General features: G+C 38.7%; 2 protein-coding genes across 2 annotated transcripts in view; both read left to right on the top strand.

The window, feature by feature from the left end:
- The window catches only part of EFHB (EF-hand domain family member B), a 54,630-nt gene that overhangs the window by 15,663 nt on the left and 21,296 nt on the right, over window positions 1-17,671 (top strand). The window contains exons 2-6 of the mRNA XM_059387968.1: window positions 6,668-6,730; window positions 7,198-7,341; window positions 8,047-8,227; window positions 10,472-10,582; window positions 14,264-14,393. Coding sequence (XP_059243951.1) covers window positions 6,668-6,730; window positions 7,198-7,341; window positions 8,047-8,227; window positions 10,472-10,582; window positions 14,264-14,393 — 629 coding nt within the window. The remainder of the gene's footprint in view (window positions 1-6,667; window positions 6,731-7,197; window positions 7,342-8,046; window positions 8,228-10,471; window positions 10,583-14,263; window positions 14,394-17,671) is intronic.
- On the top strand, window positions 1,488-2,730 carry LOC132009963 (heterogeneous nuclear ribonucleoprotein A1-like). The gene is given in 2 exon segments (XM_059387967.1): window positions 1,488-1,981; window positions 1,983-2,730. Coding segments are annotated over 2 exon segments (1,122 nt in total). The 5' UTR covers window positions 1,488-1,546; the 3' UTR covers window positions 2,670-2,730.

Consider the following 17,671-nt stretch of genomic DNA (forward strand, 5'->3'; position numbering starts at 1 on the left):
GTTTAATTTATGTCTATATAGATAAAACACAATTTCATTGTTTGCCACTTAGTGGACCAGAATGAAAAATGACACAACAAATTTTCACCAAACTTGGCGAGTATGTTTGGAATAGCTAGATTCAAAGTGTAGGCTTTGAAGAAAAAAAACACATTTATGTTGTGGGGCTTGGTAGAGAAACTATAGGGGAGGAGAAATAATTTCCTCTCTATTCTTCTGTGTTTTTGGCTGAAACTCTCTGTTATAAAAGACAGATTAGCAAGAGTAAAACAAACAGAAGTTTTAAAATATATATACCTCATGAATACATGGAATATACCCAGAAAGACTGACTAACTCCCCGAGATGGCCCAAGCCACCTCCTTAAATACCATCTTAAGTTAAAGACAAAAGAAAGATGTTTGGGCAAAGGGAAGTCAAGTTTTGGGGAGTTGCCAGGAGAATGCTGGTAAACAAGGGTAAAATTTGTTATGCAGATTTAAGTCAGCCTTCGCCATTGATAGGCTGGAGACTTAGAGTCATTCTTTTCTTCCCGGTACAGAGAGAGAGATACCTTTACAAATAATTTCCTTTGTAAAATGTAAATATCCCTTATGAAAGGGTAACTTCTACTCTTGTTTTCAGCACTTCTTTCTCACCTGCTGTTTCTTAGAATAATCAGCTCGCAATAATCTTTATTCTGCTACCCTTCATACCTCAAATTGGTGAATAGGCCTTTGAGAACAACTGAAATAAAAAAAGATTCATGACTGAGGTGGGCTGAGGGAGAGTTGTCAGACATATTATGACACTCTAGATAGAAATCAGACATAATGGTTTCCATTTTTGTGTCTCCAGTCAAATGGCATGAGGACATCTGATGTCCTGCTGATTTGTAGTCAAATTGCTTTCATGTGGGCCAGTCTATGAGGAATTCTTATTTTTTTTTTTTAAAGATTTTATTTATTTATTTGACAGAGATCACAAGTAGGCAGAGAGGCAGGCAGAGAGAGAGGAGGAAGCAGGCTCCCTGCTGAGCAAAGAGCAGGGTGTGGGGCTCGATCCCAGGACCCTGGGATCACCACCTGAGCCAAAGGCAGAGGCTTTAACCCACTGAGCCACCCAGGCGCCCCTTGTCTATGAGGAATTCTAAGGGCATTTCTGTCCAAAAAATGTTTACAATGATGAAAACCGAGATTATCTACTGTCAAACATTTGGAAGGGAAGCCAGTGAGAGCCAAATAGAATTACCCAACAGGCCACAGATTGATTGATCCATCCATCAATCCATCCTTCTATCTATCACTCACATAAATAGCTGCCTGAATATCCCCATGTTCTTTAGCCTAATGAGGCCATCTTTCCATTGAATATTTAAAAGAATGGCTGGAGCTCCCATAGCAGGTATAGCAGGAGAGACTTTATGTTTCATGATATTTCTGAGATTTCTTACAATTTTTAGCTGAATTAAAAAATCACTTGTAGAGATACGTTCGTTAGATTACTCCTTTCTGCCCGTGGACGCTGCTGAGTAAGCATCGTTAAAGTCTCCCCTCCCACCGCCGTCATGTCTAAGTCAGAGTCTCCCAAAGAGCCTGAACAGCTGTGGAAGCTCTTCATCGGAGGTCTGAGCTTTGAAACAACCGATGAGAGTCTGAGGAGCCATTTTGAGCAATGGGGAACACTTACGGACTGTGTGGTAATGAGAGATCTGAACACCAAGCACTCCAGAGGCTTTGGGTTTGTCACATATGCCACTGTGGAGGAGGTGGATGCAGCCATGAATGCAAGGCCACACAAGGTGGATGGAAGAGTTGTGGAACCAAAGAGGGTTGTCTCAAGAGAAGATTCTCAAAGACCTGGTGCCCACTTAACTGAGAAAAAGATGTTTGTTGGTGGCATTAAAGAAGACACTGAAGAACATCATCTAAGAGATTATTTTGAACAGTATGGGAAAATCGAAGTGATTGAGATCATGACTGACCGAGGCAGTGGCAAAAACGAGGGGTTTTGCTTTTGTAACACTTGATGACCATGATTCTGTAGACAAGATTGTCATTCAAAAATACCATACTGTGAATGGCCACAACTGTGAAGTAAGGAAAGCGCTCTCTAAGCAAGAGATGGCTAGTGCTTCATCCAGCCAAAGAGGTCGAAGTGGTTCTGGAAACTTGGGTGGTGGTCGTGGAGGTGGTTTTGGTGGGAATGACAACTTTGGTCGCGGAGGAAACTTCAGTGGTCGAGGTGGCTTTGGTGGCAGTCGAGGTGGTGGTGGATATGGTGGCAGTGGGGATGGCTATAACGGATTTGGTAATGATGGTGGTTATGGAGGAGGCGGCCCTGGTTACTCTGGAGGAAGCAGAGGCTATGGAAATGGTCGACAGGATTATGGAAACCAGGGCAGTGGCTATGGCAGGAGTGGCAGCTATGACAGCTATAACAACGGAGGAGGCGGAGGCGGCTATGGCGGTGGTAGTGGAAGCAACTTTGGAGGTGGCGGAAGCTATAATGATTTGGGCAATTACAACCATCCGTCCTCAAATTCTGGACCCATGAAAGGAGGCAATTTTGGAGGCAGAAGCTCTGGCCCTCATGGTGGTGGAGGCCAATACTTCGCCAAACCGCGAAACCAAGGTGGCTATGGTGGTTCCAGCAGCAGCAGCAGCTATGGCAGTGGCAGAAGGTTTTAATTCCTGCCAGGAAACAAAGCTTAGCAGGAGAGGAGAGCCAGAGACGTGACAGGGAAGCTACAGGTTACAACAGATTTGTGAACTCAGCCAAGAACAGTGGTGGCAGGGCCTCGCTGCTACAAAGAAGACATGTTTTAGACAATACTCATGTGTATGGGCAAAAAAACTCGAGGACTGTATTTGTGACTAATTGTATAACAGGTTATTTTAGTTTCTGTTCTGTGGAAAGTGTAAAGCATTCCAACAAAGGGTTTTAATGTAGATTTTTTTGTTTTGCACCCATGCTGTTGATTGCTAAATGTAATAGTCTGATCATGACGCTGAATAAATGAGTCTTTTAAAAAAAAAAATCACTTGTATATCTCTTCCCTTTTCTGTACTCTGCTTTAACCCAATTTACAACACAGTCCCTATCCTTTTTTACGTAAGTTTTTTTTCACATAGTGTAGTTTATGAGTAAAATTTACTTAAGATTTGGCATTAAAGCTGGACTCCTCCTCATTGGCTGATTTCTTGTCTTATGCCTCCTGGCCTCTCACTAGCTGCAAGATCTTTTCTTCCTCCCATCTTCTCCTCAGTCTTATTTATTATTTCCTTTAACCCTTCCTTCCTTAGTCTAGCCCATCAATAGTTCATATTTTTTTTTAAGATTTTATTTATTTATTTGACAGAGAGAGATCACAAGTAGGCAGAGGTGGGAAGAGAGAGAGAGGAGGAAGCAGGATCCCCGCTGAGCAGAGAGCCCCATGTGGGGCTCAATCCCAGGACCCTGGGATCATGACCTGAGCCAAAGGCAGAGGCTTTAACCCACTGAGCCACCCAGGCACCCCAATAGTTCATATTTTTACCTACTTTTTAGCAAAGCAGTTAAATTCTCTGTCTAGTCATGTCTGTGGGCTTCCTCTTTTATACCCGGAGATGTTATCTAGGTACTCTCTTAAACTGATGGTTCTCGCCCTAGAGGAATTCTGCACTCAACAGTTAACATAATAAAAACCTTCCACAACCCAATCTATATCCATGTGTCTCTTTATATAGTTTTTTTTTCTTTAAGATTTTATTTGTCAGAGAGAGCAAGCACAAGCAGGGAGAACAGAAGGCAGAGGCAGAAGCAGTCTCTCCATTGAGCAAGGATTCCAACGTGATCCCAGGACCCTGGGATCATGATCAGAGCCAAAGGCAGGCGCTTAACCAGCTGAGCCACCCAGGTGTCCCTACACAGTTTTTTAAAAAGATTTATTTATTTTAGAGAGAAAGAGAGAGTATATTCATGGTGGGCGAGGACCAAACAGAGAGAGAGAGAAAGAATCTTAAGCAGACTCTGAGCTGAGTACAGAGCCCATGTGGGGCTGGATCTCATGACCCTGAGATCACCACCAAACCAAAACCAAGAGTTGGACATATGCAGACACCTCATGTGTCTTTATTTTCATCTAGCCATCCATTTATTTAATATATCTGTCCCCCTACCAACATCTACATATTCATCCATCCACCCAAATGTTAATCTCTCTGCTTTTTTCCATCCTGATTTCTCCATGCTCCTCCGAAGATCCAAAATACTCATTATGGGAAGTTTTTTCCCTTAGTTTTTAATTTTTAAAATTTTATTTATTTGAAGATTTTATTTTATTTTATTTTATTTATTTGAGAGAGAAAGATTGAAAGAATGAGTAGGAGAAGGGGCAAAGGGAGAAGCCAACTCCCTGTGGAACAGGGAGCCCAATACTGGACTTGATCCCAGGACCCTAAGATCATGACCTGAGCCAAAGGCAGATGCTTAACCAACTGAGTCACCCAGGCAATCTATTTTATTTATTTATTTATTTTTGTTTGGCTATCAGAGTATTTAAAAATTCTTTATTTAAATTCAATTTAGTTAACATATACTTTATTATTAGTTTCAGGAATAGAATTTTTTTAAAAAAGGAACAGAATTTAGTTGTTCAGCAGTTGCATATAATACCCAGTTCTCATTACATCAAGTGTCATTCTTAATGCCCATCATTGAATTATTCCTTCCCCTGACCCACCTCCCCTTCAGCAATCCTCAGTTTATTTCCTACATTTTATTTCCTACATAAACAACACTTATGCTCCCCCCATTTTCATCTTATTTTCTCTTCCCTTCCCCTATTTTCATTTGTTTTGTTTCTTTTTTTTTTCATTTGTTTTGTTTCTTAAATTCCACATGAGTGAAATCATATGGTATTTGTCCTTCTCTGACTTATTTCACTTAGTGTAATACCCCCTAGTTCCATCCACATTGTTGCAAATGGCAAGATTTTATTCTTTTGATGACTGAGTAATATTCCATTATAGATTCCATTATATATATATATGTGTGTATGTATACATATATATATATAACATATATACACATATATGACGCGCACGCACACACACACACACACACACACACACAGGAAAGAAAGGGGAAACTTCTTAAACTGTTGGTGGGAATGTAAGTTGGTGCAGCCACTCTGGAAAACAGTTCCTCAAAAAGTCGAAAATATAGCTACCATCTGACCCAGCAATTGCACTACTCAGTATTTACCCCAAAGAAACAAAGGTGGTGATCCAAAGGGGCATTTGTACCCCAATGTTTATAGCAGCAATGTCCGCAGTAGTCAAACTATGGAAAAAGCCTAGATGTCCAACAACCAATGGATGAAAAAAGAAGGTGTGGTGTATACATACACAAGGGAATACTCCTCAGCCATCAAAAACGACATCTTGCCACTCGGCAATGATGTGGATGGAACTAGAGGGTATTATGCTGAGTTAATTACTTAGCTTAGTAAATCAGAGAAAGAAAATTTTATCTCACTGATTTGTGGAATTTAAGAAACAAGGCAGAGGATCAAAGGGGAGGAGAGGAAAAAATAAAATAAGGTGAAACCAGAGAGGGAGACAAACCGCAAGAGACTCTTAATCCTAGGAAACAAACTAGAATTGCTCGAGGAGTGGGGATGATGGGGTGGAGTGGCTGGGTCATGGAAATTGGGGAAGGTGTGTTGTGGTGAGTACTGTGTGTTGTGTAAGACTGTTGAATCACAGACCTGTACCCCCCGAAAGAAATAATACATTATATGTTAATTAAAAAAAACCCAAAACTTATCCTTTTCCAGAAGTAACAATCAGCTGTCTTGAAATGACAAAGGAGAAATAGATAAAAAGTACACCGCTGGGAATAATTGTAATCTTTGCCTTGGGCAAAGGAAGGACAGATAAGACCCGAGTTAAATTAAGTGAAGGAGAGCACCTGGGTGGCTCAGTGGGTTAAGCGGCTGCCTTTGGCTCAGGTCATGGTCCCAGGGTCCTGGCTTCGGGTCCCACTTTGGGGTCCCTGCTCTGCGGAGAGCCTGCTTCTCCCTCTTCCTCTCTCTCTCTCTTTCTGTATCTGATGAATAAATAAATAAATAAAAATCTTAAAAAAAAAGAAGTCTAAAAAACAATTAAGTGAAGGAAACCAGTGCATTGGGGCCATTCACTGAAGGAGCTTGGCCAGAAATGACATATTTGCCTATGTGAAAAGTTAGGGTGTTAGTGGAAATACACGCATATGCAAACATACCACACACACACACTCACACACACACACACTCAGAAGTACCTAACATTTTATCTTGAATTTAGCTTGAACACAGCCATATTCCCATTGTACTGATGACATAGTACAACTGATAAACATTATTTCTGAAAGTTGACTCCCTCAGCATGTCACAGAGATCCCATAACTGGACACTGACAAAGCTAACACTGTAAAAAAGGTATACTTATATATATTTAGCTTTAATGTTTATATTATAAATCAGGATTACTTTAGATTTGATGTATTGCATATTTTTCTTAATTGTGTTAAACCATTGAAAGTAACTTTCTAGCATAAGATGCATAGGCAAGATTCAAAATAAATGCCATTCTTCAAAATACTCCTCCTCTTTCCTGACAATGACCAACTACTTGTTTGTTTGTTTGTTTGCTTCTCCCCTTAGGCAGGAAAAGTTATTCCTGTTGGAGACAGAGTTGCAACCTGTTTGACTGAAAAACTTCCCAGGGTGAGCATTTTCAATAGGCATTTTTGTAAACCCTTAGGTTTGTCTCTTCAGTTGTCTCTTAAGACAACTCTCAATGCTCCTTAAGAAAGCTGTATAAACTTAATGTGGTCAATTTTGATTCTTTACTGCACTTTGAGAACTTCTAATGATTTTGTTCAAGGAAGTGAAAACTCCAGGCTTACAATTTTTAGCTCTATAAAAACCATTGGAGATACCTTTTATTTCTATAGAAAATAGTCATTTATGGTATGCTTTTTAACCTGGGTACTTCTTGGTTGTTTTCTAGATATAACTTTTGAAATATGACATTCATTTCTATAAAACACATTTTAGGAAGTTTCATTATATGGGTCTGTAGTTCCCCATGGACTTATTACACTCATGCAATGGTGTTCACTGATTGGGATAGGTTAATCCTAATATTTTTAAAAAACTGTTCTTAATTCTATTTTCTTGTCTCACTATAGCTAATTACTCCACCTGAGGCAAAAAAATTTTTCAACTATAGATATCCACCTGCTGGAGCTGAGAGAGTATTTTACGGTAGAGCAAAGGATCCCCAAATTGCTCCTTATTTGACACATGGAATAAGATCTAAAATTTCGATACCGGTAACTTCTTTTCCTTTTTTCCCTGTACATTATTAACTTACTAAGGTGAAAATGCATGAATGAGGTATTAATGAAATCATCAGTTCCAATTTCCTTCCCACTCTTACTTTTGAGTAGTGAAAAAACAATCCAAGCAGCAACAGCCACCAGACTGTAGAGAAATTAGATTGTAGAGACAATCTACATATTTTCACCTCAGATAATACAAGCCAAGTTGCATTCCATTTTCTCAGGCTAAAGAGAAATGCTGTCAGGCTTTGTTAGAGAACAGAGAGGATGAAGGCTGGGTGATAGAACCTCGAGGCCCAGCCGAGTGCCTGTATTGAATTTGGGGGAGTGGGCTGACTGTTACCTGTGTTAATTGGGCAGTCTAGATTCTGAAGACCCGATCTATACCTCTGGAGAGCGCTCGTGGCAATCATGTGATTCTTGTACTTGTCATTTCCGCTTTTCTAGAATCCGCATCAAATAACCAGGGCATTCTTCTTAGAAACCTTAGGGCCTCAGTGAAGTAAGTTCATGTAGGGCATGTTTCAGCTACATAGCTTCAATGCTGACAGTTGATTTGAAGAGATGAGGAAAGGCAAGGATAATTAAATGTTTTTCCACAATCACTTTCTCTTCTTCCCAGCTATGGATTAGTTTCAGTTTTCAGATTTTTGCTTTTTTTTGTTGTTATATCTGTGCTTTATATGATTTCTTTAGGCAAAGGTATTGATCAACCCGCAGCCTATAACAACATTTCAACAGAAAGTTAAAGATAAAAAGGAATCAGTATATTTTAGCAATCAACGGGCACCCCTAGGAAAATCTCATGATCAAACACCGGGATTACCTAAAGGCCTGGATGTGCTCAATACAACATTTGGGACAACAGTCATCAGAGGTAATAAAAAAGTGATGGGGAGTTGGATGGTGAAATGTCTTCCAAAAAAAAAAAAAGGAAAGAAAAGAAAAGGAAAATCAATGTCTTCTTAGAAAGCAGGATTAAATATCTTGTTGATGCGGCACTTGGTGGTGGTGTAAATGATGATTCATAGCAAGAAAATGACTCTCAGATCCAGAATCCTTAGAGTTGATGTGTACCATGGCAGTAAAAATTCAGCCTTTGGAAACAGATGCAATGAGTAATAGAGATGGTATAAAGAGAAAGGAGAGAGATTCAAGAAAACTGATACTGGAGCCAGCTATGAAGTCCTCAGTCCCTTCTCCCTGGACATACATTTGTGTGTTTTATCTCCACCAATGCTTCTGATGTGTTCATAACTCTTTTTTTTTTTTTCAGATTTTTATTTATTCATTTGTCAGAGAGAGAGAGAGGGAGAGTGAGAGAGAGCACGCAGGCAGGCAGAGAGGCAGGCAGAGGTGGAGAGAGAAGCAGGCTTCCTGACGAGCAAGGAGCCTGATGCGGGACTCGATCCCAGGATCCTGAACCCATGACCTGAGCCAAAGGCAGCAGCTTAACCGACTGAGCCACCCAGGTGCTCCTGATGTGTTCATAACTCCTAACTCTATGAAGCAGACCACAGAACAATTAAGTTTGTCAAATGCTGTGGACTTTTCTCCATCTGAGCAGATCCACAGTGTCTACCCACATATGCTAAATGCAGGCAGCTTGTAGAGCAGAGCTTCACTCTCATTATGAGAGGAAGTAGAGTGCATCTTTCAACTAACAACAACTTATAATGGAATTGGTCACAGGCCATTGTTTCTTCGGAAGCCCCAGCCTTCTGCCATGTTGTTGGGCATTTTACCTTCCACCTGTTTCACACTTATCTCCTCCTCTCCTTTTCATGTCTCTTCCTCTCTCTCTCTCTCGTGGTCTTACTGAAGGGGACCTCAACTTCCATTTTTATTTATCCTGGAAAGAAATTTGGTTCTCTTTGTTCTTTTGTACCCATTAAGGCTCTACCTCAGGAATCTTATATTTTTTTCCACCAAAAGGTCCATTAGATTATATTCTTTAACACAGTATCACCACTGTGGAGATAAATTATGCCTCTCTCTTGGGATGTAAAATCTTCAAAGTCTACAGCTTGATCATATCAGATCTAAAGTTAAAATTAAAGTTCAAAACTTTAAAAAATGTATTTTAGAGCAGATGATGTATCCTTTTATTTTATAATAAGATTTTAAAATTGTATTTATGTAGACATGGCATTACAGCATTACAGTAATTGTGTCATAACTACTATCTAGGATTGGACCATTTAATAAGAAAGTACTGTCAAGGTGTACCTCATTTAAATATACAATAGAAGCAATGTTCCAAAACGTGTATCTGTCTATTCATAGGTGTAATATTTCATATATCAGACAAAAAAATACTGCTTTACAGGATTATTTTGAGTGGATCCACTTTCTAGTATTCTTAATTATTTGTTTACAGACCCCAAGTCTTAGCAGAAGTCCAAAAGAAAGAAAACTTCTGAATCTATGTTATCAGGTTGAGAGAGAAGAATGAAATTATGATTGGAATTATATTTAAAAATCATTACATAAACAATAAAAACAAAATAATTCACAGTATATAAAACTGGGGTCCACCAGTCTTGGGAAGGCAGCTATTAAACAAATAACTTATTACTCTATGTTTGGGATCAGTAGGAAGAGTTTCTTACCGATACCAGTGCTTTCCCAAGCACTTTTGGCTACTTTGAAGATGGATACTCAGATCAAAACAGACTTAGGGTATATGCTTCAATCTACAGCTATCACCAAATTTATTCCCACAAGGCATCAGGGCTTCTGAAACTGACTGAGATTCAAATTTGCTTAGAACATTTTGGGAAGTTTGGAGCAAACTAAAATCAAAATTGTCCTGAGCATCTCAGAATCAGAAAATTTAACCAGGCTTGGAATACAGCTCAGAATAACCTAAATAGTTAGCCAATACACAGTTGGGATATTATTTAGAATTTGAGGGAATGACAGGTCAAGTGGGAGTCCCTAGGACAGTAACACGTAGGTGGTGTCCTGTCTTTTTTGCTAAATCTTCATTTGTGTTCTCAGAATGCCCATGTAGTTTGTGTCATTGGCATACCTCATTGTTATTTGTTCTGGTCAATTTAAATATGTTATAAATAGATAAAAGCTACCTTAAAACTGATTTCATTAATTCTTCCTTCAGACTTACCAGCTAGAGATGTGGTGAATCCACCAAAATCCTATGAAGAAGTATTGAAGGAAGGAAAGGAAGGACATGATTTGTATATTGTTTCTCACAATGATTATTATGTGGGTAAGTGTCTCCCTGTGTAAAATAGACCTGAGGACTCTCAGATTTGTGAAGAGGAATAAAGGAGATTATGTGCATAAAGCAATGCCTGGCATATAGTAAGTGATCAGTAAATAGTAACTTATTCATAAGGTCATAAACCCTCATAACTAGGAACACATATATTTAGACATTTTGTATATCAGATGTAGAAATGTATGTATTATTTAAAGGAAAAACATCTAAGAAAGGTTACATTTAGTTTTAGGCTTAAAAAATACTGTCCTTATTCAAATGTCAGGATTAGTCTAAGGACTTAGATTGGGTAATGGTCAGTACACAATTTTTTGAATCACATAGAATAGCTTCAAATACTTGCTTGTCCATTAATCTCTTAAATGGTGATAATAATATTGTGAGGATTAGGTGAGTACCTGCAAAATGCATCCGTAGTGCCTAGAACATAGTAGGTGCTCAATTACTACTACTACTACTACTACTACTACCACCACCGCTACTACTACTACTACTACTACTACTACTATTATGTGATCTTGTCTAATGTAGCTCATTACTAGAAGTGTTCTATAGCACAACTAAAAGGCATTAGATGTTTACAGTGCTATGAAATACAGCTTAGTTGTTGACATGTTGATGTTAAGTGGCATCTTGATATAATAGATTGGGAATTGGACTCTGATGTATGTCCTGAGAAAGCCAATGGATTGTATGTGACTGATTCATGAGCTCAATCCTCATTAACTAGAAGCAAGACTTACCTTTTACTGCAGCACAAGGATGCTCTCATCCTTCCTTTCTCTAATTCTTTACTTTTTCTCCTCCTCCTCTAGCCTCTCACACCAACCATAGTTCTTCTCTGTGCCCTTCCTCCTAATTCTGCTCATAGCTGGTGCTGTTTCCTATGCCCATTGCTCTGCTGTCTGGAATCTGTCATTCTCTTTTTTCATGGCCAGTCTCTGCTGCTTCCCCTACACTTGAGCACATCCCGTCTTGAGATCATCTCTGCCTTCCCCTTCATGCCGCTCCTGCTTCCTTTTACTCCATCACCAGTCACTGGTACCCCATCTACTTCCCTGTCTCCCTCCTTTTCTTCCTTTCCTCCTTCCAGTTCTCCCTTCCCTTATTCCTCCTTTGTTCTCTCCCTCTCTTGTGAAAATATCTTATTCATTTTTTGAAAAAGTTTAGTATGTATTGCACAATAAAATTCAATAACTTTCAATTGTTTTCAATACAACCTGTAAAATACAGGTAGACCACCTGTAATTAGATATCTTATATGCATTTAGCAGTTGGAGGAAAATGAGTATAGATTTCTTTTTTTATTTTTAAAAGAGCTCTAATAGACTATAAAATGACTGAAATTACCTTCATTTGCTGATTTTTATGGAAGTCTCATTGACCTCTTGAAAAGGCACAGAATCCAATCTCTTTAATATTGTCCTTATTTTTTCTCCTAATGAAAGTAGCTTTATTTTTTTATTAAAAAGCAAATAATTGTAGAGAATTTAAATATCTCGATAAAATAGGACAGGCATGTATCTGGCTGATTCAGCTGTTAGAGCCTGCAACTCTTGATCTTGGGGATGTAAGTTCGAGCCCCATGTTGGGTGTAGAAATTATTTAAAACAAATCTTTGGGGTGTCTGGCTGGATCAGTTGGAAGAGCATGTGACTCTTGATCTTGGAGTCATGAGTTCGAGCCCTACATTGGGGGTAGAGTTTACTTTACTTAAATAAGTATTAAAACAAATACACACACACACACACACACATACATACAAATCTCAAAAAAATGAGAAAGTAAATATAACATTGAAATTCCATTATCCAGAGATAACTATATTTGATATATTGAACATCTTTCTAACCTGCATGCAATAAGCCATCTACCTTTCCTTAAGAGGGATGATATTCTCCATGCTTTTGGGGAACTTGCTTTATACATTAAATGTTTTTTATTTAAAATACTATGTCAAGAGCACCATTCAATAACAATAAATATATAATATCTTTTAAATATACTTAATTTTAGTCATTACAAGTAATTAAAATACAAAGAAAATCTTCTTTAATTCCCAATCTTTTACAGGTGATACTTTTTTTTTTTTTTAAGATTTTATTTATTTGACAGACAGAGATCACAAGTAGGCAGAGAGGCAGGCAGAGAGAGGAGGAAGCAGGCTCCCTGCTGAGCAGAGAGCCCAATGTGGGGCTGGATCCAAGAACCCTGGGATCATGACCTGAGCCGAAGGCAGAGGCTTTAACCCACTGAGCCACCCAGGCACCCCCAGATGATACTTCCATAGATGCCTTTCTTTGTGTGTTTGTATATGAGAATATACGTGTGTTTTGTTCCCCACTGCATATACTTTTTTCTATTTCCTTTTCCCCCATTTAATGAAATACCTTAGTTGCATTTTCATGTCAGTTATCTATACCATATTTTTCAGTATTACAAGTAACATTGCCTATATATCTTTGTGAATATGATGTATTTTTTAAGGATATATTCCTAGATTTATGAGCATTTGAAGTATTTACTCTTAGAGTTAAACCATTCACCCAAATAGCTGCCCCAATTTGCCCTCACACCCATAGTATATTAGAATTTACATTTCTCCACATCCTCCTTAATAGTGAGCTTTCCCATCTTCTTTATTTTTATTTAACTGAGAGACAAATTATGCTTTCACATATTTTTTGTTTTACTAGTGAGGCTGAATCGCCCTCATTTCTTTATTTCATTATTTGACAGAGAAAGACATAGCGAGATAGTAAACACAAGAAGGGAGAGTGGGAGATGGAGAAGCAGGCTCTCGCCGAGCAGGAAGCCTCATGCGGGGCTTGACCACAGGACCCTGGCATCATGACCCGAGCCGACGGCAGACACTCAACGAATGAACTACCCAGGCACCCCTAGTCTTACTTTTCTTATCTAGAAAATAGAAAACTGGGGCGCCTGGGTGGCTCAGTGGGTTAAAACCTCTGCCTTTGGCTCAGGTCATGATCCCAGGGTCCTGGGATCAAGCCCTGCATTGGGCTATGTGCTCCGTGGAGAGCCTGCTTCCTCCCCTCCCTCTCTCTGCCTGCCTCTCTGCCTACTTGTGATTTCTCTCTGTCAAATAAATAAAATCTTAAAAAAAAAAAGAATAGAAAACTAATACTACATCATGATTTGAAAAAAGTACAGTATTAGATCTTAAATATAAAGACCTCCCTTTGGGTACTCAGGCTTCAGTTCCTAATATGAGATAAGTGATTATAATGAAAAAGGAGGGTTGCAATGTTCTGATGATCTCACCAAATCTCTGTGAGAACAAGTACACAACAACAGCCTCTCAGATCTTAGCAGAATGGAAAGGACAGCTGGGGTCTCAAAGCACTGCAGTACCTCCCCTGATCTTCAGGATTTCTGTAACATTAATGGGGCCTGAATTTTTCATCATTTATATGTCTTTCTCCTACATCATTTCTCGACTTACTTAACCAAGTATTAACACAGGAACTCTTGTCTTGCCAGTCTCCGAGCTAACATAGGAGGGTGCTTGTCCTCTAGCCAAATCTGTGCAATCCTGGCACTGTTACAATTGCATTTAGTTCCCACTCCCATTTTCAGCGTCAGTGAGAGCATAATGTGCTTCTGGCAAGATAAGGTTATTTGTGTTGCTTCCTCTTTTTTTCACAGGAGAAGCAAAGAATCGAAAGTATAACCCATCAAGTTTCCATAGGTTTAACTTGTATGGGGTTCCAACACCACATTTTAATGATGGAAGAGCCATGGCAAAAACTTTATATTGGCTCCATGAGCTACAAATGTAAGTTTAATTATACTGGGTCTTGAAACAGGTATTAAATATATGTCACATGGACTTTAAAGAAGAGCTGTTGGGGTGCCTGGGTGGCTCAGTGGGTTAAAGCCTCTGCCTTTGGCTCAGGTCATGATCCCGGGGTCCTGGGATCGAGACTCGCATCTGGCTCTCTGCTCAGTGGGGAGCCTGCTTCCCCCTCTCTCTCTGCCTGCCTCTCTGCCTACTTGTTATCTCTCTCTCTGTGTCAAATAAATGAATAAAATCTTAAAAAAAATAAACAAGTTGTTGATTAAATTTATTTTTTTAAGGGGAGTAATACATTGACATGGTTCAAACATAAAGCTAATAGGAAAATATATATAGTAGTATGTCTTCCAAAATGTCCAGTTCTTGCAGAGATAACCATGATACTGTGTGTGTCATTCTAAATTACTTCATGCCTTTATAAATAGCAGATCTGAAGATATATGTATGCTTTTCATCTATAGAATCAAACCTATTCATGTTTTTTTTCTTTTCTTTTTTTAACGATTTATTTTAGAGGGGGTGGGCATAGGGAGAGGGGAAGAGAAACACAGGCAGATTCTGCTGAGCGCAGAACCCAATGTGGGGCTCGACATGGGGCTTGATCTCATGAACCCAAGATCTCGCGAACCCAAGATCACAACCTGAGCTGAAACCAAGAGTCAGATGCTTAGTCCACTGTGCCACCCAGGCACCCCAACCCTATTCATGTTTCTTAAAGATACAGCTTTCTGATATCTAGAAGACAATCTTATCACATATAATTGTACTGTCATTTATCATTTGGTTTTTTTTAGTAGTTATTTGGGCACCTGAGTATTTGATTCAACTCTTGTAAACTGTGACCTTTTATGGCTTAATTCTATATATGACTACTTACCTAGAAAATTAAAGTTCCTTAATTTTTTATTTTCTGTGTTATATTGTATATATAAGCCGATATTTAAGCATTGAGAGGTTAGCAATAAAAATTCTTATTTCTTACTATGCTTAAAAAATCAGAAGATTGGAAATACTGAAGTAGTGGCTTGAATGGTGCTCTCCCCCGCAAAAGACACATATTTATTCTAATCCCTAGAACCTATGAATGTTACCTTATGTATGAAAAGGGTCTTTATAAGTGTAATTAAGTTAACAATCCTGAGATAAAGAGGTCATTTTGGATTATTGGTGTGGACCCTAAACCCAGTGATAAGTGTCCTTATAAAGGAAGGTGGAGGGATATTTGAGAAAGAAGAGGAAAATACATAGAGAAGAGGTGATGGAGATGTTCATGGAGGAGATTGGAGTGATATGACCTTAACACAAGAAAGGTCAAAGAATGCCAAATAACCTCCAAATGTTGGACGAGCAATGAATAGACACTCCTCTAGAGCCTTTGGAAAGAATACAGCCTTGCTGACATTTTGACTTCTGACTTTTGGCCTCCAGAGTTGTGGGAGAGGGTTTTTGTTGTTTAACGTCACTGGTTTGTGGGAATTTGTTGCAGCAATCACAGGAACCTAATAACTTGCACTTGCACTTCTACACATCAGTGCTGGGAGTGGATTTGTTTTGCCCTCTGACCTCTTTAAAGGAGACACTGGCCATCCAAGACTCCATGGGTCTCAGTGTGCGGGTAAAGTTTGCATTCCCACAGATACCCAAACTGCCTGGCTCATTTGTCTGTCTGGTCCCGGTGATAGGAGCTCCCTGTTACAGATGCAGAGGGCTAAGTGTTTTACATAGTAGTGAATTAATCCTACCAATAACTCTGGGAGGTAGGTGCATTATAATTTTTATCCTTTCCATTTTACAGATGAAGAAACTGAGGTCCACAGAAGTTAAATCATTTACCCAATAGTGTGCAGCTAAGAAGTCCTAGGGGTAGGAATAAAACCCAGGCAGTGTGGCTCCAGAGACTGCCCCTAACCACTATACCAGGTTTATAGCCACTGGATGCTGTGATCACAGAATATCGATTTCCATTCCTCTTCTACCTTTTTATTAAATGAGTTTCCAATACTTGAATTATTCAAAAACAATAAAGGTAAAACACAAACACCAAATAAGTTCTTATAATATTCTATTAAACCCATATGAGATAGTTTTCTTTGGAGTACAAAAGAGGCCATACAACAAATATTTGTTAACTGATTAATATTAAAGCAGTTAAACCACATATAAAGGAAAAATGAAGTCATTTAAATATTTATTTAAATATTTAAGGACTGTTGATAAATATCATTAAATAGAATATAGAAATTAATGCTTAGTGGGTGATAACAAAATATGGTTTATCCCACTTAGAAACCTGCTATCAATTTATAAAAAACCTGAAATAAACACATTAACAATAATACGGTTCTTTTTTTTTAAAATAGATTTTATTTATTTATTTGAAAGAGAGGGAGATAGCTTAAGCAGGGGGAGTGGCAGGCAGAGGGAGAAGCAGGCTTCCCCCTGAGCAGGGAGCCTGATGCAGGACTTGGGCATCGTGACCTGAGCCACCCAGGTGCCCTGATAATGTGGTCCTTAAGAAAATCTTAAGAGCAGAACCGTTAGATTATTAACAAGGACATATTTATCAATGTTTTGGTGGGATAGTCATAGAAAAATACACTGAGTATACCCCAAACTAATGCAATGTTATATGCCAATTATATCAAAATTTAAAAAATACGCTGAATTTGTAAAAGCAGGTAATATTCAGGGTTCATTTTCATCCAACTTGTTTCTATCCCCAAGGAAACGTTGTTACTGGAACTATGTTTTATTTGATCATACTTCTTATACTTCAAAACTTAATTATTGCTAAAACAATAATTATTACTTTGGTTTGCTGGATTTTAAAAAGGACTCACTGGGGCACCCTGGGTAGCTCAGTGTGTTTAGTGTCTGACTCTTGGTTTTGGCTCAGGTCATAATCTCAGGGTTGTGAGATCAGGTCATGACCTCAGGGTCATGGGATTGAGTCCCGTAACAGGCTCTAGGCTCTGGGCTCCACACTCAGTGTTAAATCTGCTTGATATTCTCTCTCTTTCCCTCTGCCTCTGTCCCTGCCCCTCCCACTCTGTCTCCATCTCACATAAATAAATAAATAAATAAAATCTTTAAAAATCTTTAAAAAAGAACTCACTAATTCACCCTTAAGTATGTTTACATTTCAAGGTATCTCAATTTTATATTTTTATGTAAACTTGGTTTACACTCAACTTTTAAGGGGCGTATTTCCTCTGTAAAGCTACCTCCATCTGTACTCTTCTTACGACCTTTGGTTT

The sequence above is a fragment of the Mustela nigripes genome, chromosome 2, assembly GCF_022355385.1.
Source record: "Mustela nigripes isolate SB6536 chromosome 2, MUSNIG.SB6536, whole genome shotgun sequence".
Classification (NCBI taxonomy): Eukaryota; Metazoa; Chordata; class Mammalia; order Carnivora; family Mustelidae; genus Mustela; species Mustela nigripes.